The sequence below is a fragment of the Nerophis lumbriciformis genome, linkage group LG07 (genome assembly GCF_033978685.3).
Source record: "Nerophis lumbriciformis linkage group LG07, RoL_Nlum_v2.1, whole genome shotgun sequence".
Taxonomy (NCBI): Eukaryota; Metazoa; Chordata; class Actinopteri; order Syngnathiformes; family Syngnathidae; genus Nerophis; species Nerophis lumbriciformis.
In genome coordinates, this window is record NC_084554.2 from 18,714,711 (window position 1) to 18,740,222 (window position 25,512).

The following is a 25,512-nucleotide window of genomic DNA, read 5'->3' on the forward strand; positions in this document are numbered from 1 at the left end:
ATGGTCCGGAAAATACAGTACTGTAAATAGTCTACTATTTATGTACTATTGTCCATAATACGTTTGAAAAACATGTCAAATATCATAACAATGTTTCTATATGCTTAATTTTAAAAAACAAATCAAAAGTAAAGCATGCAATCATCCATGCTGATTTTGGTTAACCCGTCTATGAACTAATTAATCCATTGTACGTGCAAGGTGCAATGATTTATTCTCATAAATCGGGCAGGAAATAAACAAAAGAGAAGTGTGCCGATCGCACGGGGAGCTAAGGCAAAACTTAGCACAGGAATCACTAGCAAAAAAGCAAGAAATCATCCAACGTAACTGTTGCATCGCGCAAACAAGACAGCCAGAATGATTGTGGCGAAAAACAGGAATTAGTAACTCTCTGATTAGTGCCCGGGGGCAGGTGAGCATCCCGAACACTAATCAGAGGCAGGTGAAACTAATCAGCACCCATGGTAACCAAAAACACGCAAACCCAAGGGTGCTGAAAACAGAACTGAGGAAGTCAAAAACGAAACAAAACATGATCGGGCAACGGATCATGACAGTATGTTAGCATTAAGCTAGCGGCATTTGACCTCAACCCTCATCCTGCATAACTGTATTGATTTTTTTAGTTTATTAATTTAACGTGATTCCTACATGTATGTACACTTCATGTGTATATAAAGTACTTTACTTTGTGTGGTAAGTTTTACAGTGACTTCATTGTGGAGAATGTCAACAAAACACCCCAAGTTATTTTTTTCATCTCTAATTCAAAGGACTGTTTACATATTCGGTAAAGTAAGTTGCAACATTCAGGGAGAGCAGAATATAGTGAAATTGCATTGAACAAAGAACACAGTCTACCAAGTCAAATGCAATGTGTGTTAAACTGTCAGGATCTGCTGGTCTTGAACCCCAAGATGCAAAAATGACAGGCGTAGCGCAGGAAAACATGACTTTAATGTCAAAAAGGAAATAGTGTAACTGGTAAGTGCACATGCAGGGAAAACAGGAACCAGGCAACAGGAAACAGGAAAACAGGAGACAATCATCGAGCCCTGACTGGAGGGCGAGGCAGGCATAAATAGCAGCCTGATTGGCGACTGCAACCAGGTGTGCCAGGCTGCCAATCAGGGACATGTAAGGGAAACAAGTGCTCGGGGAGACATGCAGGAAGTGGAACTAAAATAAGAGCGCTGGCAGGAAATAAACAAACACACAGGAAAACCCAAACATAACCAAACTGTCAGTCACAATTCTGACATTAAACATTGCTAATAAAGCGGATTTCGGTTCTGATAATATAAGGACAAATATGTTATTATTAATAACTGACAACATATATTTGTTTTAAAATATATTGTTTAGCCTTCCTAAAAAAAATACATGCACCATCATATAAATGAGCATGACGTCATTTATATGATGATGTCATATTGATCACCAGTGTTGGGACTAACGTGTTACTTTGTTACTGTAACGCCGTTAGTTTTGGCGGTAACTAGTAATCTGACGCGTTATTTTCTATATTCAGTAACCCAGTTACCGTTACTACATGATGCGTTACTGCGTTATTTTACGTTATTTTTTTATGTAGTATCGGCTAGAAACAGAAGATCTGAGTGTGTTTTATTGCAGCGCTGCGGTGTCGTCCTTCTGTGTCACAAGGAAAAGAAAAGGCGTGCTCCCTCACTTCTCTCGCCCACTCACTCACTGACATCACTCACCTCACATGCTGTCATATCTTAAAGGGCCACACCCACACACACATAGCTACTCTCATAACAACTAACAAGACATCATGGCGAAGCCAGAAGTCGAGTTTCTTAACTTGGAGATATTTTCAATACTTTTCTTTTGTCGAGCACAAAGAAAATAACATTTTAGTTAAATGTAAGTTGCGTCTTGGATCAAAGATCCTATCTACTTAAAGTTAAAGTTAAAGTGCCATTATGTTGCAGCTATTTAAAATAGATTTGTCAATTTGTTCTGGCCTGAAATAAATTGGCCTTTTGAAACATGTCTTTGTCTTTGTGTGTTGTATGTAGAGCACATTGCTTAGCAGAGTTCAGTGATGCAAATGAATGTCAAGTTGATCAACAAATTGTATTATTCATTATTCATTATCTACTTGAACTACTAATCTTATACAACCATACAACTGATAGTCACTGCTTCAAGAATCACACATACTTTCATTATTTTGTAGTGTGAAATGTTTGCAAAGGTTTGATCAAATTCAATGAGTCAAACAGAGAACAATGGAAGAGATGAAAAACACTAACTTATGCTGTCGCTAAGTTGAAGTTAAGAGGTGTTTTTGGCAACACCGAGTGTCACAGAAATTCATGATGTTAAGGTAAGGACACAGTAAATTGAATGATGCGGACACGTTTATTACTGGATACTTTCTATTACGTTTCTGCCTTGGAGACTTTGTATGTGTAAGTAATATGCAACTATAATTATTTGATACTTGTTTATATTGACACATGCTGTTTTGGACATGTGCTATTCAATGAAGGACACTTATTAAGAGCTTGTAGGGTTGTCCCGACACCAATATTTTGGTACCGGTACCAGTACCAAAATGTATTTCGATACTTTAATACTTTTCTAAATAAAGGGGAACACAAAAAATGGCAGTATTGGCTTTATTTGAACAACATTTCTTTACCGTACATTAAACATATGTTCTCTTATTGCAATCAAAGAACAACTTTGGCCTTAAATAAAATAGTGAACATACAAGACAACTTGTCTTTTAGTAGTAAGTAAACAAACAAAGGCTCCTAATTTGGCTGCTGACATATGCAGTAACATATTACGTATTCAGTGGCCTAGTGGTTAGGGTTGTGAGTTCAAACCCCGGCCGAGTCATACCAAAGACTATAAAAATGGGACCCATTACCTCCCTGCTTGGCACTCAGCATCAAGGGTTGGAATTGGGGGTTAAATCATCAAAAATTATACCCGGGCGCGGCCACCGCTGCTGCTCACTGCTCCCCTCACCTCCCAGGGGGTGATCAAGGGTGATGGGTTGAATGCAGAGAACAATTTCGCCACACCTAGTGTGTGTGACAATCATTGTTACTTTAAATGTTTTACTTTTTATATTGTGTCATTTTCCATTCTATTATTTTGTCAAATTAAGCGGTAGAAAATTGATTATTAATCTACTTGTTCATTTACTTTTGTTAATATCTGATTATTTTCTGTGCTAACATGTTCTATCGACACTTCTGTTAAAATGTAAAAATCACTTATTCTTCTGTTGTTTGGATGCTTTACATTAGTTTTGGATGATATCACAAAATTGGGTATCAATCCGATACCAAGTAGTTACAGGATCGTACATTGGTCATATTCAAAGTCCTCATGTGTTCAGGGACATATTTCCTGAGTTTATAAATAAAATATAACATTTAAAAAAAAGGAAAAAAAGATTTTGTGACAATAAAAAATATTGATGTAATCATAGTAGTATCGACTAGATACGTTCTTGTTCTTGGTATCGTTACAGTGGATATCAGGTGTAGATCCACCCATGGCATTTGTTTACATTCAGCTTGTTGTTAGCAGTGAGCTATTGTATCCTCCTACGGTGTGTAGTGAAGCATGTTTAGCTATTCCTCGTCCTGCAGGGATGATACTTGTAAGAAACGTACTTTATTTGTCGCCATGGAGGCGAGTATTAGTGATTTAAAAGTAGCTAAAACATTGCCGACTGCAGATGGATGTTAGCCGCTAGCTAGCTGAGCAGTGTTTCAGTGTTAGAGCTTCACCTTTATCGTTAGTTTTTCAGCCCAAATTTGTCCATTCTCCCTTTTCTGTCTACATACCGTGACAACGGAGCGCTGTCATGCTCGTAAGAAAGAAAAGTGAACCAGTATTTTTCAGAAGCAGTGTAGTACCGTTTTTAATTCACTAGTATTGAATTACTTTATTAGTACCGGTATACTGTACAACCCTACTAGCTTGTGTGCTCTTGTGTGCTTAGCTGTTGTGTAGCTGCTAATTTATAGTAACCTATAGCCAGTGTTGGGACTAATAACGCGTTACTTTGTAACGCGTTATTTTCGGCGGTAACGAGTAGTCTAACGCGTTATTTTTTATATTCAGTAACTCAGTTACCGTTACTACATGATGCATTACTGCGTTATTTTACCTTATTTTTTATATAGTATCGGCTAGAAACTGAGAAGATCTGAGTGTTTTATTGGAGAGTTGCAGTGTCGTCCTTCTGATTCTTCCTCTGTCACAAGAGCCGCGCTGTGTGTGTGGAGGGCGGGGGGGCGTGTCTGTGTTTACTAACAAGACATGGCGGAGCCGAAGCAGAGTTTCTTAACATGGAGATATTCTCACTACTTTTCTTTTGTCGAGCACAAAGAAAATAACATTTGAGTTAAATGTAAGTTGTGTCTTGGACCAAAGATCCCATCTACTGCCCAAAACAGCAATTCAAATCTGCTGAAACAGCTACAAAAGCAATTTGCTTCGACGAAGCTAGTAAAGAGAGACACACTTCACCCAAGGATTTTAACGGAGGGACCGCTAGCCAGGACAACATTGATAGAGCCATTGCAGCGTGTGTGCGAGAAGACATGCAGGCTATTTCTACAGTGGGGTCACCCGCTTTCAGGCAGCTAATTAGCATGATACCGGCGTCAAACAGCAAATGGCACGAAAACATTTTCCAAGTTCCTGGACACAGTGGACAGTGAGCACATAAACATGGAAAGCAAGCTAAAGAAAAGACTCCAAACTCTGCCTCTGCTCATCATTCAGAAACTGAAGGTACACACTCTGCCAATTCTCTTATATACTGTTGGTCTTTCGTTGTAGACTTCTAGAGTGTTTGATTATCACATCACTTTAAATGTATGGACAATAAAGTTCACAAACATAAAAAGGGATTCTAGTGATCCTCTAAACTAAAACTGGGGAAATGTGCAGAGTGTTCTGGGCTTCAATGAAGACATGATTTTATTTCACAATTCCTTGAGAGAAAAAAAGGCCTGGTTAGATGTGTGTATAGCAGTATGTGTGCCGTATGTAGTGACATGACACATGTAAAGCGACTTTGGGTACTTAGAAAAGCGCTATATAAATCCCAGTTATTATTATTATTATTATTATAATCATGTCATGTGTGCCTTCCTTGGGTGAAGCCAGGTTTACAGCTATGTTGTGACATGCTGTTATAATGCGGTTTGTTACTTATGTATGTTATGTTGCAGCTATTTAAAACAGTTTTGTCGATTTGTTCTGGCCCAAAATAAATTGGCCCTTTGAAACATATCTTTGTCTTTGTGTGTTGTATGGAGACCACATTGCTTGGCAGAGTTCAGTGATGTAAATGCATGTCAAGTTGATCAAAATATTGTATTATTCTCCAGTGCAATAACAGTACTGAAATGAAGGCTAAAAGGGCATTAAAGGGGGCCTTAAAAAAATAAAAATAAAAATAGAAGTAACTAAATAGTTACTTTTCACAGTAACACATTACTTTTTGGTGTAAGTAACTGAGTTACTTTTGAAATAAAGTAACTAGTAACTAACTAGTTACTGGTTTTCAGTAACTCACCCAACACTGCCTATAGCCTACCTTGTTTACCTTTTGTAAACAACTTGACTAAAATAGAAGAAAATACCTACTTTGTGTGCTTATTGGAGGACATTTAGATGCTAACTGGCTGTCCAGCTTTAACAAGTAAACACACTGCAGGACTGCTAGTATCACACACTTCCCATGCAAACACATACTATATAATCCCATACTTGTTTTGTTGCCGATATCGGACCGAAAACCAGTAATAATATTGGAATGATACAACAATTTTTTATTATCACGAAGTTATAAATGATTACTGACTTAGGGTAAATTACCGTATTTTCTGGACCATAGGGCGCACCGGATTATAAGGCGCACTGCCGATGAGCGGGTCTATTCAGGTCTCTCATACAAAAGGCGCACCGGATAATAAGGCGCATCAAAGGGGTAATATTATGATTTTTTTCTGAAATGAAAACACTTCCTTGTGGTCTACATAACATGTAATGGTGGTTCTCTGGTCAAAATGTTGCATAGATTATGTTTTACAGATCATCTTCAAGTCGCTTTCTGACAGTCGCTTCAGGATGCGCCGTTTTGTGAGCGGTCTTATTTACGTGGCTCACCTTCGGCAGCGTCTTCTCCCCGTCATCTTTGTTGTAGCGGTGTAGCGTGCAAAAACTGAAATCTAAGTAAGATTAAATATCTCAAATAAGGGTGATATTTGTTTATTTTCTGTCTGATAAGATAATTCTTCTCACTAAGCAGATTTTATGTTAGAGGGTTTTACTTGTTTTAAGGGTTTTGGTCCTAAATTATCTCAGTAAAATATTACAGCTTGTTGCTGAGATTTTATTCCCTATATTGAGTAAAACATGCTTGAAACTAGAATATCTGTTATGATCCGCTGTCCGGATCATATTCTGTTTGGGTTTTCGGGTCATGTGTGTTTTCTGTTAGTCTTGGACTCCTTTTTGTTCCTGTTTATGCACCTGACTTTGTTACCATGGTTACTTATTATTTTCACCTTCCGCTTGTGTTCCCGACGCGCACCTGTTTGTCATCACTGACATTATTTAAGCCTGCCTTCGCCAGTCAGTCGGTCTGGCTTCTTTGTATTTGCATCACGCGACTGCCACGTAAGTTTGTTCTTGTCTCCTAGCCCCTGTTAGTTGTCACAGTCTGTGCTAAGTGTTAGCCTTAGCTTCCGGTGCGATCGGTACCTTATTCTGTCGGTTTGTTTTCTGTTTTGTACCTGTTTTATGTTAACTCACTATTAAAACATGTCGTTACCTGCAAGTCTTGTCTGGATTCGTCCATTTGCATCTTGGGAGAACAAAACCCGCATCATCATGCACCCCGATCGTGACAATATCAACTGATGCAAAGCTGTGTCATCAACACCCACAAGTATAAAACTACTTTTTTAAAGTAATAATTTCTTACTTCAAGCATGAAAAAATAATCATGATGCCGAGCGCCAGTGACGTGCGGTGAGGTTGATGGCTGGTGAGGCACTGACTTCATCACAGTCAGATTTACAAACATATGAACCCTAAAGAGTATCTTATTCACCATTTGATTGGCAGCAGTTAACGGGTTATGTTTAAAAGCTCATACCAGCATTCTTCCCTGCTTGGCACTCAGCATCAAGGGTTGGAATTGGGGGTTATTAAATCACCAAAAATTATTCCCGGGTGCGGCGCCGCTGCTGCCCACTGCTCCCCTCACCTCCCAGGGGGTGATCAAGGGGATGGGTCAAATGCAGAGGACAAATTTCATTACACCTAGTGTGTGTGTGACAATCATTGGTACATTAACTTAACTTTAACTTTACACATACAAACTGTAGCACACAAAAAAGCACATTTAATTAAAAAAAACTTTATTATGGTCTTACCTTTACTTATAAAATAAGTCCATGAGCCGCTGTTGTGCTGGATTAATGCACCCCCTGACGAGAGTGTTATATCAACTAAAGCCCTCACTTAAACTTTCCACGTGCAAGATTGAATCTATTTAAAAATGTGTAACCGAGGGTTTATAAATGTCACCTATACTGTATGAAACTACAAAATAACAAACACAGAGGCTCCAGTTTACACGAGGACCACTTTATTTACCTTCTTTCAAAAACTTCCGCTCCACTCCAACGTGTCATCACTTCCGCTCTTAGCGCATTCAAAATAAGAGCTCAAAGCATATACTGTATAACAGCGCATAACAGGAACTTAACATCACTGCAACAAACGCACCCAAGTTCTCCGGGTGTCTCTGCCACTACGCAATTAAGGAGTCACGGGTGGGACCTGATATTCAGCTGGGAATGATTAATATAGTAAATAAACACAAGACGTGTATAACTATTAGCCACAATTAAGACGATCAGGCTCGTATTTAATATGCCACAAATTAATCCCGCATTACAAACACCCCCCCCCCCCCCCTCCCCCCTCCCGTCCATATAACCCACCAATACAACTCAAACACCTGCACAACACACTCAATCCCACAGCCCAAAGTACCGTTCACCTCCCCAAAGTTCATACAGCACATATATTTCCCCAAAGTCCCCAAAGTTACGTACGTGACATGCACATAGAGGCATGCACGTACGGGCAAGCGATCAAATGTTTGGAAGCCGCAGCTGCGTACTCACGGCACCGCGTCTGCGCATCCAACTCAAAGTCCTCCTGGAAAAAGAGTCCGTTGTGCCAGTTCTCCACAGGCCAATGGAAAGTCCACAAAAAAGGTAAAAAATGAGGATTCTTCCATGAAATGGCTCCGTAGCAAAAAACGCTGGGTCTGACAGGTGCTCCTAGGTGGTTTATGACGTCAATTTCCGCTTCCGCCCAAACTGATAGCACCGGATGCCTTTTATATCCCCACATATTATTAAGCTACATTTTTAACATTAACATGATTATTTGATACGCCTGTAACAGTTTATAATAGGTAAATGGACGACATAATAAGTATAAATATATTTATTTTCCCAGCTGAGCACAAGTTAACTGTGACTGGCAATATTCATTATATATATACGCCTCGATGGACCCCTATGGCCATTACATCACAAAGAGGAAAGCCCATAAAAATAGGTTACACAAGTTATTTAATAAGAAGCCAAAAAGTGCAAAAACAATAATGTTCGTGTTGGAGGAGTTGTGAATTAGGTACACCTGCAGTCTGCAGGTGTACCTAATGTTGTGGCCAGTCATTCACAACCCCTCCAACACGAACATTATTGTTTTTGCACTTTTTGGCTTCTTATGAAATAACTTTTTTAAATAGATTCAATCTTGCACATGGAAAGTTTAAGTGTGGGCTTTAGTTGATATAACACTCCCGTCAGGGGTTGCCGTGCATTCTACGGCGGGGGTGCAGGAGGCGGGGCTACTGGAGCCTCAGCCAGTTCGTCTTTTGCAGCCGTTTTATGATTGCTCAGCACAAGAAATACGTTACACACATACAGTTGTTGACAAAATACATTGTACATTATATACCTCAGCTAACTAAACTATGGAAATGTATAATATAATTCATATAGCAATACGGTCTCACTGCACAGCAGACCAGCAGTTAGCCGAGTCCGTCCATGTTGAGGCACTGAGTGACGTGCCTCGACTGGCTGCTGTTCACCGCACCGTCTCTTCTCAGTATTTGAACGGCAAATGTGAAAATTCAGCGATTTTGAATAAAAATAATCTAAAACTGGTGAAGTTAAATGGAAAATAACTCTATCGTATAATCACTGCATACATATAACAATTTAATAAAATGTTTTTCTTTTTACATTTTTTTTCTTTCCATGATGGCAGGTGAGGCCCCGCCTCACCTGCCTCTAGTGACTGCACGTCACTGCCGAGCGCATATCATTATGTCAAGATAATGGCACTAGCATTTACTTAATTTAAGAATATTTTTCAACATTTTGAGCAAAATGGTCTCTTTTTTTTTCTACCAAGAAAAGTGCACTTGTTATTAGTGAGAATATACTTATTTTAAGGTATTTTGGGGTTCATTGACTTTAGCTAATTTTACTTGTTTTGGAAAGTCTTGACAAGCCAAATGTTCTTTTTCTATTGGCAGATAATTTTGCTTAGTTCAAATAAAATACCCCTCATTTTTGTATTTTTTTCTTCTTGTTTTTGGAACACTGACTTTTTGCAGTGTAGCGTGCAAGGACGGGAGTGTCAAAAGATGTAACTAACTGTTTTAATGACATTCAGACTTTACTTAAATCAATAACGGAGCAGCATCTTCTCATCCATGGCTCACTAGTGCAACAACAACACCGGAAATGTGTCCCGTGAATAACCGTCCGACCAGAACTCTCTAATAACTAAAGTTCCTAAGGTGAATAATGTAAACTCACTACATTGGTAGTTTTTAGCGCTTCCATAGCGAGATATAAGTTAGAACTTTAAGATACTTTATATTAGAAATGACAACAGCGGAGGATGAATGTCCCATAACAAAAAGATAGAGAAAAATAAGAAGCTTATCGACTACGGCATCAGTGGTGGACATGCGCAGATTATCAGGATTTATGCAGATCTGAAATACAGATTAGCAGGTACTAGAGATGTCCGATAAATGCTTTAAAATGTAATATCGGAAATTATCGGTATCGTTTTTTTTAATTATCGGTATAGTTTTTTTTGTTTTTTTGTTTTTTTATTAAATCAACATAAAAAACACAAGATACAGGGGCCTCCCCTGTCATCATGGAAAGAAAAAAAATGTAAAAAGAAAAAAAAATAATTAAATTGTTATATGTATCTAGTGATTATACTATAAAGTTATTTTCCATTTAACTTCACCAGTTTTAGATGAGTTTTATTCAAAATCGCTGAATTTTCACATTTGCCGTTCAAATACGGAGAAGAGACGGTGCGGTGAACAGCAGCCAGTTGAGGCACGTCACTCAGTGCCTCAACATGGACGGACTCGGCTAACTGCTGGCCTGCTGTGCAGTGAGACCGTATTACTATATGAACTATATTATACATTTCCATAGTTTAGTTAGCTGAGGTATACAATGTACTGTGTATTTTGTCAACAACTGTATGTGTGTAACGTATTTCTTGTGCTGAGCAATCATAAAACGGCTGCAAAAGACGCACTGGCTGAGGCTCCAGTAACCCCGCCTCCTGCACCCCCGCCGTAGATTGCAACCCCTGAAGGGAGTGTTATATCGACTAAAGCCCGCACTTAAACTTTCCACGTGCAAGATTGAATCTATTTAAAAAAGTTATTTCATAAGAAGCCAAAAAGTGCAAAAACAATCATGTTCGTGTTGGAGGAGTTGTGAATGACTGCAGGGCCACAACATTAGGTACACCGGCAGACTGCAGGTGTATCTAATTCACAACTCCTCCAACACGCACATTATTGTTTTTGCACTTTTTGGCTTCTTATTAAATAACTTTTGTAACCTATTTTCATGGGCTTTCCTCTTTGTGATGTTAAGTTCCTGTTATGCGCTGTTATACAGTATATGCCTTGAGCTCTTATTTTGAAGGCGCTAAGAGCGGAAGTGATGACACGGAGTGGAGCGGAAGTTTTTGAAAGAAGGTAAATAAAGTGGTCCTCGTGTAAACTGGAGCCTCCGTGTTTGTTATTTTGTAGTTTTATACAGTATAGGCGACATTTATAAACCCTCGGTTACACTTTTTTAAATAGATTCAATCTTGCACGTGGAAAGTTTAAGTGAGGGCTCTAGTTGATATAAAACTCCCGTCAGGGGTGCATTAATCCAGCACAACAGCGGCGCATGGACTTAATTTATAAGTAAAGGTAAGACCATAATAACGGTTTTTTTTATTAAATGTGCTTTTTTGTGTGCTACAGATTGTATGTGTAAAGTTAAAGTTAAGTTAAAGTACCAATGATTGTCACACACACACTAGGTGTAATGAAATTTGTCCTCTGCATTTGACCCATCCCCTTGATCACGCTGTGGGAGGTGAGGGGAGCAGTGGGCAGCAGCGGCGCCGCGCCCGGGAATAATTTTTGGTGATTTAACCCCCAATTCCAACCCTCGATGCTGAGTGCCAAGCAGGAAAGAATGCTGGTATGAGCTTTTAAACATAACCCGTTAACTGCTGCCAATCAAATGGTGAATAAGATACTCTTTAGGGTTCATGTGTTTGTAAATCTGACTGTGATGAAGTCAGTGCCTCACCAGCCATCAACCTCACCGCACGTTACTGACACTTACAATTAGTGCACCAACCCAAAAAACCTCCCTCCCCCATTTACACTCATTCACACAAAAGGGTTGTTTATTTCTGTTATTAATATTCTGGTTCCTACATTATATATCAATATATATCAATACAGTCTGCAAGGGATACAGTCCGTAAGCACACATGATTGTGCGTGCTGCTGGTCCACTAATAGTACTAACCTTTAACAGTTAATTTTACTCATTTTCATTAATTACTAGTTTCTATGTAACTGTTTTTATATTGTTTTACTTTCTTTTTTATTCAAGAAAATGTTTTTAATTTATTTATCTTATTTTATTTTATTATTATTTTTAAAAAAGGACCTTATCTTCACCATACCTGGTTGTCAAAATTAGGCATAATAATGTGTTAATTCCACGACTGTATATATCGGTATCGGTTGATATCGGTATCGGTAATTAAGAGTTGGACAATATCGAGAATATCGGATATCGGCAAAAAAGCCATTATCGGACATCCCTAGCAGGTACCAGAAGGTAAGAAAAGTTGGTTTTGTATGATATTGTGAAACAAAACGCCACATAATATGTCTGCTAATGGGTGCCATTTTGCGGTCCTTATACACACACCATAGTAATACTTGTATCTCTGACTACGGTAGCCGTAATGGGCCGACAATCCATCAAGCGGTGCGGCTTCAAAGTGGTATTAAAACATTTTGACAGATTTTTGAGTGTTGTGTGTAATGTTCTTTATTTTCAATGGAACATCCAAAGTTTTGGTGTTGTTTACTGGTGTCATATTGCATTCTACACCTACCTCTTATGTGTAACTGCCATCTACTGGTCACACTTGTCATTACACCATTTACCAAATAAAATGGCTTCGAGTTCGGTAAGCACAACCAGAATTATTCCGTACATTAGGCGTACCGGGTTATAAGGCGCACTGTCGATTTTTGAAAAAATGAAATAATTTTAAGTGCGCTTATAGTCAGAAAAATACGGCAAGTGTGTTTTCTGCTCCTACTTACAAATGGACGTATTTTCTCCCAATTTCTACCAAAAATCTTCAAAATTGCAGGGATGTGAATACTGAATATGCGAGGATGGACAGAAAACAAAAAAGGACATTTGTGTTTCCCCTTTTTCTTTTTTCAGAGTTACACATTACCTGAAAAAATGGGTCCTGATCCACTTAAGTGAACATTGCTTTTCAGGAGAATATAAATGATATAGATGTTTTCAAAAATGCATAGTTGCACTGCAAAAAGTCAGTGTTCAAAAACAAGAAAAAAAATTACAAAAATGAGGGGTATTTTATTTGAACTAAGCAAAATTATCTGCCAATAGAACAAGAACATTTGGCTTGTCAAGACTTTCCAAAACAAGTAAAATTAGCTAACCTCAATGAACCCAAAAATACCTTAAAATAAGTATATTCTCACTAATAACAAGTGCACTTTTCTTGGTAGAAAAAAAAAAGAGACCTTTTTGCTCAATATGTTGAAAAATATTCTTAAATGAAGTAAATGCTAGTGCCATTATCTTGACATAATGATATGTGCTTGGCATTACATTTCTTGAAACCAGCAACCTTGTACTAAAAACTAATTTATTGTTCTTAATGGAAAGGCAACAAGGCAAATGATTGTTACTCTCAGGGTCTCCTAGCTGCTCAGGCAAATAATATAGTCTAAAAATGCATTTTTCCATCGATAACATGACATCATCGCGCCAAGTGCGTGCCCTTTCAGTCAATTAATGCGCATATATACAGCCCGGCCCCCGGCCAAAATGTTTTAATTGTAATTTTGAAGAATTCATCTGAATGTGCACAAACTATTTCTGTTCAAAATTGTTAGAAATGTCACATGTTATATGTTTAAATATTAACTGTCAGTTTACTGTACTGTGCCAACAGTACTACTTTATGAGTGCGTATTTTCTCTTGTTTCATTGAAAATAAAGCAGCAAAGTCCATTTGGCTGTCATCTGTTTTAATTATGAGACACAATTGTGTCAAAGTCATGTTTTTTTTTTCATGCTTGAAATTAGAAATGATTACTTTAAAAAAGTAGTTTTATACTTGTGAGTGTTGATAACACAGCTTTGCAACAGTTGATATTCTAGTTTCAAGCATGTTTTACTCAATACAGGTCATCAAATCTCAGCAACAAGCTGCAATATCTTACTGAGATCATTTAGGACCAAAACCCTTAAAACAAGTAAAACACTAACATACAATCTGCTTAGTGAGAAGAATTATCTTATCAGACAGAAAATAAGCAAATATTACCCTTATTTGAGATATTTAATCTTACTTAGATTCCAGTTTTTGCAGTGTGTATCTTCCTGACATTCTGAACATCTTTCCTTCCCTCCTGTGTGTTGCATACCTCTTCTCCGCTGCGGTAGATGAGAAGGTCGAAGGGGATGGCGGCTACCATGTCGATGAGGAACCATCCCTTGAAATAGTGCACGGCGATGCGCACAGGGTGGCTCACCACCTCGTCGTTGGAGTTGACGTACGTTGTCCTGTGAAAAAAAAAAATTGCTCATTGTCATTTTCTACTTGAACTACTAATCTTATATAACCATACAACTGATACAGTCACTGCTTCAAGACGTCATTCCCACCTGAAGTTGATGAGGATGTCGATAATGAACATGATGTCCACTATGAGGTCCACCACATTGAGAGGAGAACACGAGTATCCGCAGATATGGATGGCTACCTCTTCCTGAGATGAAAAGATTACATCAAAAGACCAAAGATGATCAATAAGAGGAAGGTAAAATTAACTATTAGAGTGGAGCGCCTGCAGGTACATGAACATGCACCATCTTGACTAAAACATTTGGACACCTCGACATCTACAATGTAAAAAAACAAAAACTGGCAGATCACTTGCCATAATTTTATCGTACAAATAAAAATTAGTAATTTGGTGCAAAAACCACCAAACATTTTTACGGTATAATTCTTGCAATTGAGCAAGCTTTTTTTAATTTTTTACTGTAAAATCTACAGATTTTTTGTGCACTGCCAAACAATTGTTTTAATTAAAATTGAAATTAATTTGCAATAAACGATTATAGAGTTCATGTTAATTTTACAGTAAAAATAACATAGTATAATTTTTCTAATTTTTTCTTTTTTTTTCTTTTTTTGTCCTGTTTTCAATTTACAGTAATTTGGGGCAAAAACTACCGTCAATTATTCTGGCGACAGAGCCGTTTTTTTTTTTAACTCTTTTGCAATGATGTACTGTTAAAAATAGGTCAGTAGGTTATACAGTAAAACATTTGCAACTTGCTGAAAATATAAAAGTGGAATTTTACAGAAAAATTCGGTCGACAGAGTTTTGCTGTAAAATCTACAGATTTCTTCTTTGACCCAAAAAATATTTTGCTTTAAGTTAGGAGTGTCCAACCATTTTCCACCGATGGCCGGATACGTATTTTGCAAACAAACAATGCTAAAAACAGGCCATAAGTATATATTTAAAGATACGACTTTGTGTCAGCTTTTTCTTTTAATACGTGAGAAAGTGTATTATTAATAGGGTTAAAAGTCAGCATTTAAAAAAAAATCACATTACGTATTTTTGTGCTTTTTTGTCTGTACATTTTTACTGTTGTATTTTTTTTGTTTGACTGTGTTTCTAAAATATGCTGTGGACCAACAAAACCTGAGCTGTGGGCCACACTTTGAACACCCCTGATTTAAGAGAATGTAAGATATCTATCTATCTATCTATCTATATATATATACATATACATATATATATATATATATATATATATATATATATATATATATATATATATATATATATATATATATATATATATATACATACATACATATTTATACATATATACAAACCCCGTTTCCCTATGAGTTGGGAAATTGTGTTAAATGTAAATATAAACGGAATACAATGATTTGCAAATCATTTTCAACCCATATTCAGTTGAATATGCTACAAAGACAACATATTTGATGTTCAAACTGATAAACTTTTTTTTTTTTGCAAATAATCATTAACTTTAGAATTTGATGTCAGCAACACGTGACAAAGAAGTTGGGAAAGTTGGCAATAAATACTGATAAAGTTGAGGAATGCTCATCAAACACTTATTTGGAACATCCAACAGGTGAACAGGCAAATTGGGAACAGGTGGGTGCCATGATTGGGTATAAAAGTAGATTCCATGAAATGCTCAGTCATTCACAAACAAGGAAGGGGCGAGGGTCACCACTTTGTCAACAAATGCGTGAGCAAATTGTTGAACAGTTTAAGAAAAACCTTTCTCAACCAGCTATTGCAAGGAATTTAGGGATTTCACCATCTACGGTCCGTAATATCATCAAAGGGTTCAGATAATCTGGAGAAATCACTGCACGTAAGCAGCTAAGCCTGTGACCTTCGATCCCTCAGGCTGTACTGCATCAACAAGCGACATCAGTGTGTAAAGGATATCACCACATAGGCTCAGGTACACTTCAGAAACCCACTGTCAGTAACTACAGTTGGTCGCTACATCTGTAAGTGCAAGTTAAAACTATCCTATGCAAGGCGAAAACCGTTTATCAACAACACCCAGAAACGGAGTCGGCTTCGCTGGGCCTGAGCTCATCTAAGATGGACTGATACAAAGTGGAAAAGTGTTCTGTGGTCTGACGAGTCCACATTTCAAATTGTTTTTGGAAACTGTGGACGTCGTGTCCTCCGGACCAAACAGGAAAAGAACCATCCAGATTGTTATAGGCGCAAAGTTGAAAAGCCAGCATCTGTGATGGTAACAGGGTTTATTAGTGCCCAAGACATGAGTAACTTACACATCTGTGAAGGCGCCATTAATGTTGAAAGGTACATACAGGTTTTGGTGCAACATATGTTGCCATCCAAGCAACGTTACCATGGACGCCCCTGCTTATTTCAGCAAGACAATGCCAAGCCACGTGTTACATCAACGTGGCTTCATAGTAAAAGTGTGCGGGTACTAGACTGGCCTGCCTGTAGTCCAGACCTGTCTCCCATTAAAAATATGTGGCGCAATATGAAGCCTAAAATACCACAATGGAGACCCCCGGACTGTTGAACAACTTAAGCTGTACATCAAGCAAGAATGGGAAAGAATTCCACCTGAGAAGCTTAAAAAATGTGTCTCCTCAGTTCCCAAACGTTTACTGAGTGTTGTTAAAAGGAAAGGCCATGTAACACAGTGGTGAACATGCCCTTTCCCAACTACTTTGGCACGTGTTGCAGCCATGAAATTCTAAGTTAATTATTTTTTGCAAACAAAAAAATAAAGTTTATGAGTTTGAACATCAAATATCTTGTCTTTGTCGTGCATTCAACTGAATATGGGTTGAAAATGATTTGCCAATCATTGTATTCCGTTTATATGTATATCTAGCACAATTTCCCAACTCATATAGAAACGGGGTTTGTATATATATATATATATATATGTTTTTTTAATCACTTTTAACCAAAATGATTTCAAACTTAGAGGAATATAAAATGTTCTAAATAGAGTTTGATGTAGTTATTGATCAGGTTAATATAACCTAAGGCCCTAAAGAGTTTTTAAAACCTGACCTCGTTCCACACCCACCGTGTCGTTGAGGAGGAAAGCGGCAGAGTAAGGTGTCAAGATGGCGGTGTAGATGACCAGCAGCAGGATGAGCCAATCCCAGACCGCCTTGAAGGGGCTGTAGTGCAAAACCGTCCAACTGTGGATGCGAGGAGCTTGAAGTTTGTATTCCGGCAACACGTCGGCGCCCAGAGACAACACCTGCACAGAACGAGAGAGACCAACAAAATGATCAATAACGAGAAATTTCCCGGGGAAATTTTGAATGGGCTCACTGTGTTGTGGGCCTCCAGTTAAAGACACACTTTGGGCTAACCCCACATCTTAACCCACTTTATTAAAGGCAAATGCTAATGTTGCTAATAGCTAGCATGCTAAACAATAGTACCAAGGCAGCTAGTTCTATAGTGTCCTTACGTCATCCATTTTCTATCGCTTGTCCCTTTCGGGGTGGGGGTAGCTGGAGCCAATCCCAGTAGCAGGGTATAACCTGGATAAGTGGCCACCTCATCACAGGGCCAACACAAATAGATTCCATTCATAAATCAGTCCCTCCAGAATTCCAAGATGATGACATGCTAATTCCAACCAATCCCCGCAAATTTTGCACTGCCTCACATTTTTGTCCAACTTTTTGTCTAATCAATACTAATGTTTGTATCTTCTGTAGACGAAGCTGGAAGAACAACACGTAACAATTGTTGTCACACAATTGTTGTCCCGCATAGCTCAGACCGACTTCCAGTACCCGTTTACAGCACTAACTCTTCTGGGTAATCCATACCTGCCAACCTTGAGACCTCCGATTTCGGGAGGTGGGGGTGCGTGGTCTGGGGGGTCGTGGTTGGGGTCGGGGCGTGGTTCAGGGCGTGGTTAAAAGGGGAGGAGTATTTTTACAGCTAGAATTCACCAAGTATATATAAGAAATACTTGACTTTCAGTGAATTCTAGATAGATATATATATATATATATTTTTTTTTTAATGTTATATATATATATATATATATATAAATAAGAGAAATACTTGCATTTCAGTGTTCATTTATTTACACATATACACACACATAACACTCATTTACTCATTGTTGAGTTAAGGGTTGAATTGTCCATCCTTGTTCTATTCTCTGTCACTATTTGTCTAACCATGCTGAACACCCTCACTGATGATGCATTCTGCTTCGTCTCCTTGTTGGGTGCGCAGTTGTGCACTGCACTCTCTAAAAGCTGTAGATGTTATTGTCACATATGCATGTACAGTAGATGGCAGTATTGTCCTGTTTAAGAGTGTCACAACATTGCTGTTTACGGCAGACGAACTGCTTTACGGTAGACGGAAACGTGACCGGTGTTGTTGTGTGTTGTTGCCGTGCTGGGAGGACGTTAATGAAACTGCCTAACAATAAACCCACATAAGAAACCAAGAACTCGCCCTCGATCATTCTACAGTTATAATGTGATTGAGCAGGCACGCTGTTTATATTGTGGAAAGGCGGACGTGAAAACAGGCTGTCGACACGTCACTCAGGTCCGCATAGAGCTGGAGGGGGCGTGGCCTCCAGCTCCGCCTGATTTTCGGGAGAAAATTTGTCCCGGGAGGTTTTCGGGAGAGGCGCTGAATTTCGGGAGTTTCCCGGAAAATCAGGGAGGGTTGGCAAGTATGGGGTAATCTAGTGTCTTCTTAGTTTACATGTATTCATATACATATTCAACATGTATTTAATCAAGAACATATTTTCTTATGCAATGCTGACCTCGCAAAGAGGCATCATTTAGAGATGTTGAAGTGTAGAGGTGGGAATCTTTGGGCACCTCACAATTCGATTATGATTCATGAACCATAATTCGATTAATTATTATATTGTACATTTAATTATTAAAAAATTTAAGAATATGTCCACAAGGCTCCTCCTTTGGTTATTGATTTATGTAGCATTGTGTCATTTTCTGTTTATATACTGTAATATACTGTATTTTTCGGACTATAAGTCGCAGTTTTTTTCCTAGTTTGGCCGGGGGTGCGACTTATACTCAGGAGCGACTTATGTGTGAAATTATTAACACATTACCGTAAAATATCAAATCATATTATTTAGCTCATTCACGTAAGAGACTAGACGTATAAGATTTCATGGGATTTAGCGATTAGGAGTGACAGATTGTTTGGTAAACGTATAGCATGTTCTATATGTTATAGTTATTTGAATGACTCTTACCATAATATGTTACGTTAACATACCAGGCACGTTCTCAGTTGGTTATTTATGCCTCATATAACGTACACTTATTCAGCCTGTTGTTCACTATTCTTTATTTATTTTAAATTGCCTTTCAAATGTCTATTCTTGGTGCTGGGTTTGATCAAATACATTTCCCCCAAAAATCCGACTTATACTCCATCCATCCATCCATCCATTTTCTACCGCTTATTCCCTTTGGGGTCGCGGGGGCGCTGGAGCCTATCTCAGCTACAATCGGGCTGAAGGCGGGGTACACCCTGGACAAGTCGCCACCTCATCGCAGGGCCAACACAGATAGACAGACAACATTCACACTCACATCCACACACTAGGGCCAATTTAGTGTTGCCAATCAACTTATCCCCAGGTGCATGTCTTTGGAAGTGGGAGGAAGCCGGAGTACCCGGAGGGAACCCACGCAGTCACGGGGAGAATATGCAAACTCCACACAGAAAGATCCCGAGCCCGGGATTGAACCCAAGACTACTCAGGACCTTCGTATTGTGAGGCAGATGCACTAACCCCTCTTCCACCGTGAAGCCCACTTATACTCCAGTGCGACTTATATATGTTTATGCATTTTCGGCCGGTGCGACTTATACTCCGGAGCGACTTATACTCCGAAAAATACGGTGTGTATATATATATATATATATATACATATATATATATACATATATATATATATACATATATATATATATATATATATATATATATATATATATATATATATATATATATATATATATATATATATATATATATATACATATATATATATATTAATATTAGAGATGTCCGATAATGGCTTTTTTGCTGATATACGATATTCCGATATTGTCCAACTCTTAATTACCGATTCCGATATCAACCGATACCGATATATACAGTCGTGGAATTAACGCATTGTTATGCCTAATTTTGTTGTGATGCCCCGCTGGATGCATTAAACAATGTAACAAGGTTTTCCAAAATAAATCAACTCAAGTTATGGAAAAAAAATGCCAACATGGCACTGCCATATTTATTATTGAAGTCACAAAGTGCATTCTTTTTTTTAACATGCCTCAAAACAGCAGCTTGGAATTTGGGACATGCGCTCCCTGAGAGAGCAGGAGGCGGTTGAGGTGGGCGGGGTTGGTGGGGGGTGGGGTTTCGGGGGGTAGCGGGGGTGTATATTGTAGCGTCCCGGAAGAGTTCGTGTTGCAAGGGGTTCTGGGTATTTGCTCTGTTGTGTTTATGTTGTGTTACGGTGCGGATGTTCTCCCGAAATGTGTTTGTCATTCTTGTTTGGTGTGGGTTCACAGTGTGGCGCATATTTGTAACAGTGTTAAAGTTGTTTATACGGCCACCCTCAGTGTGACCTGTATGGCTGTTGACCAAGTTTGCTTTGCATTCACTTGTGTGTGTGAAAAGCCGTAGATATTATGTGACTGGGCCGGCACGCAAAGGAGCTCTGTAATTCTCCTTACGTCTGTGTATACAGCGGTGTTTTAAAAAGTCATAAATTTTACTTTCCGAAACCGATACCGATAACTTTGAAACTGATACCGATAATTTCCGATATTACATTTTAAAGCATTTATCGGCCGATAATATCGGCAGTCCGATATTATCGGACATCCCTTATATATATATATATATATATATATATATATATATATATATATATATATATATATATATATACACAGGTATATATGTGTACACACACACACACATACTGTGCAGGCCAAAACTTTGCACACGCCTTCTCATTCAATGTGTTCACGACTATTTACATTGTAGATTGTCACTGAAGGCATCGGAACTATGCATGAACACATGTGGAGTTATGTACTTAACAAAAAAATTTGAAATAACTAAAAACCTGTTTTATATTCTAGTTTCTTCAAAATAGCCACCTTTTGCTCTTTGCACACTCGTGGCATTCTCTCGATGAGCCTCAAGAGGTAGTCACCTGGAATGGTTTTCACTTCACAGTTGTGCCTTATCAGGGTTGATTAGCGGAATTTCGTGCTTTATCAATGGGGTTGGGACCATTAGTTGCATTGTGAATGAGAAGGTGTGTCCAAACTTTTGGTCTGTACTGTATATTAATATATATATATATATATATATATATATATATATATATATATATATATATATATATATATATATATATATATATATTAATATATATATACATATATATATATATATATATATATATATATATATATATATATATATAAATATATATATATATATATATATATATTACAGACATCTAGTGTCTCCTGTTAAGGCCGTGTGGTATAAAAGGAGTAAAACCTCAATACAGTATTTGTTTTCCAATTTTTGTTGCAATCCTGTGCTTTTTGAGGTAAGGTTACAAGAAACAATATATTTGCATTCAGACGTAACAGTGAGTGTGCTCGAAACAAAATGTGTATACCTGCAAAATGTGTTAAAAAGTGCACTAAGGAAGGGGTTTACATGGCCCCATTCCTGGGTTGATGTCGCGTAAGAGAAAGAAGGGGGTTACTCATTCTGCAATGCAGTCTGCTGAAAATTATGGAAAGCGCCACGCTACATAACAATGTGGTCAAAGTTCGAATTTCCACAAAACACATTTTAAGACAGTCAACACTCTACTGCAATCTGGCGGCTAAGGCGGATGGTGCACCCCCTCGATTTGTCACGTTTCATGTGTCAGGTAAACCGTGAAAAATGGACCTAAGTGAATCCCCTTCCTACTCTAGTTAGCAATGCTAATGTTAGCGCACACATACACATTAATAAAGTGAGGTATATTTTATGTTTTTTTTTAACACCAGAGTCACACTTACAACACGGACATATTCATACCGCGTACAACAGCCTTCATGCACCTGACTGGTCCAGCCAGTAAACGTCCATCCGAACAGGCAAAAACTAATCATTCCCTGCTAATGTCCTCCTGCACCGTCGTGTTAAAAGTCACTCAGGGAAATACAATTGCATTATTATGGAGCACAATTGCTTTACGACACTGATATATTCAAACATCTGCACTTGCAGGAATGAATCCGTGACGAGCATGAGAGGAGCTTGTGTCTGTGCCTAATAGAATCAAACCGTCAACCTCAGAAGTTTGGCTCAGGGCGGAAGAACAGCCGGCATCAGAATGCATTTTTGACAACGCACGCACGCACACACACACACACACACACACACACTGTCAGTCATCTGAGGAGTGAATACATAAGTTAAACACAACAAAGCTGCTTTGTGAATCCTGCTGGATGGTTACAATGTTCACAAAGGCATATTTTCATCCTATCAACCAAGTGTGATGCAAATGCCACCGCTGCCCCCTTTTCAAATTCAACGTGATGCATGAATATAGCACACACTTGTGCTGTTCCTTTTGAACGGAACCAAAGCTCATTGAAAAGAAAAATCATGTTTTAGTTCACGACCCACTTTTACAAGCACACACGTGAATATGTACCGTACAAGTACAATACAGTAACAATAACAACATACATATTTCCTGTCATTTTCTCAAAACTTGTTAGTGCGCCTAATGTACGGAATAATTTTGGTTGTGCTTACTGACCTCGAAGCTATTTTATTTGGTACACGGTGTAATGAAAAGTGTGACCAGTAGATGGCAGTCACACATAAGAGATACGTGTAGACTGCAATATGACTAAAATAAACAACGCAAGAATGTTATATGTTCCATTGAAAATATAGAACATTACACACGGCGCTCAAAAATCCATCAAAATGTTTTAGTATGACTTTGGTAAGCTGTGAAGCCGCACCGCTTGATGGATTGTACTGTGCTTCAACATACCATACCATACCAACTTTATTCATAAAGCCCTTTAAAAACAAGCACAGTAGAAAAACAAAGGGCTGTACACCACAAAGAAATAGAGGCAAAGGACAGACTAAAAAATAACATTTAAAACAGAAATAAAAATACACATTGAAAAAGCAAATATAAATTACCCTAAGAACAATTTGTTAGATAAAAAACAGTTTAAAAGTTAAAAACAGTTAAAAAAGTTAAAAGCTAAAAACAGTTTAAAGTCTCATGCTGGGTTAAAAGCCAGTGAATAAAAATGGGTTTTAAGAAGGGTCTTAAAAATAGCCAAAGAAGGGGCCTGTCTCACATGGAGAGGGAGATCGTTCCAGAGTTTGGGACCCGCAACAGAGAAGGCTATGTCCCCTCTGAGCTTGCGCTTTGTTTTGGGTACCTCCAACATAGGAGTATTATTATGGTGTGTGTATAAGGTAAGACATATTATCTGGCGTTTTGTTTCGCAATATTATGCAATAGCAACTTTTCTTACCTTCTGGTGCCTGCTGATCTGTATTTGGGATCTGCATAAATCCTGAAAAATTGTGTGATTCCGCCTTTGTAGTCGATAAGCTTCTTCTTTTTCTCTATCTTCTTGTTATGGGACATTCATCCTGCGCTGTTGCCATTTCTAATATAAAGTAGTGTAAAGTTCTTACTTATATATGTCAATAAACTCGCCATTAAGCGCTAAAACATACCGGTGTAGTGAGTTTACATTATTCACACAAGGAACTTTAGTTATTAGAGAGTTCCGGTCGGACGGTTTTTCACGGGACACATTTCCGACCTTGTTGTTGTTTCTGGATGAGGAGATGCTGCTCTTTTATTGATTTAAGTGAAGTGAAGTGAATTATATTTATATAGCGCTTTTCTCTAGTGACTCAAAGCGCTCAAAGTAAAGTCTGAATGCCATTAAAACAGTTAGCTCCATCTTTTGTCTGTACATTTGTTTATCTGTGACGGGCTGCCGCAAACACATTTGAGACTAACTGTTTGCATTGGTTAATAAACACATGATAATGGGACTGATTGTGAACGTAGCTTGTTGTTACCACACCGTACATTAGATGTCGTCATAACACGGCTTGTTAACACAGCTCAAACACAATAAGAAGACAGGAGATATCAGGGTTGCCATCGTATCTGCTGTGCTACTAAATTTAGCGAGTATACAAACCCCTCTAGATTTGTTTTTTGAAGAAGTCAGGTGACTTTTATGTCGGTCTTACTTATGGAGACTTGAAAGTTCAAGTTTTAGTTTGCCTTTCTTCCAATTCCTCTGTTGCAAGCTGCTGATGACACTCTGAGCTCTGTGGCCTTTTCTCTCTAAATACTTTCTGATTAAAGCAGAGTTGCTCAAAGTGTGTCCATTTGCGGCCCGCACATAATTTTTTAATGGCCTGCCGCACTTTCAAAAAATACTACTACTAAAAAAATTACTTCAAAATGTGGAATAAAAGAGCAAACAGGTGAATGTAACGAGAAAAAGTTGCAATGTTGACTTAAATAACAAAAAACTGCCATGCTTGCTGTTTTTTGGGGGTTTTTTCTTCTTAAAAACTGACATTACTCAAAAAACAATAATGAATCAAAATCAACGTTGTTATGAATTACTGACGTATTTAGGGCTCCAATTACTTTACAATTAACTATTCCACTTTTATATATTTTTTGGGGGGGGAATATTGCAAATTTTGTGTGATTTCCATTAAAAAAGACAAAAAGAGCATAAAACAAACAAAGAAAAACTATTGAAATTAATAAAAACATATCCTTGATGAATAGATCTGAAATTGATCCAGAGATTTAAGCACTAAAAGTAAAAGAATAACAAAAAAATAATAATGTATGACTTATTTTTATCACTTTAGCAGTGGGACCCTTTTGGATTACTGACAATTTTAGTGGGATTTTTTGTTTAGTTTTTTTACAACGATCATTCAAAAAAATATTAATGAATCAAAATCAATGTCGCTATGAATTATTGACCTATTTAAGGCTCCAATTACTTCATATCAAATATTCCACTTTGATATATTTTTGGGGGGAAAATAAATATTGCAAATGTGT

At 38.0% G+C, this 25,512-nt stretch overlaps 1 protein-coding gene across 1 annotated transcript in view; it reads right to left on the reverse strand.

Moving 5' to 3' along the window:
* The window catches only part of kcnh2b (potassium voltage-gated channel, subfamily H (eag-related), member 2b), a 723,936-nt gene that overhangs the window by 59,292 nt on the left and 639,132 nt on the right, over positions 1–25,512 (reverse strand). The window contains exons 7-9 of the mRNA XM_061965721.2: positions 17,382–17,561; positions 14,391–14,494; positions 14,150–14,288 (exon numbers count right to left, since the gene is read on the reverse strand). Of these exons, the coding sequence (XP_061821705.1) occupies positions 14,150–14,288; positions 14,391–14,494; positions 17,382–17,561 (423 nt within the window). The remainder of the gene's footprint in view (positions 1–14,149; positions 14,289–14,390; positions 14,495–17,381; positions 17,562–25,512) is intronic.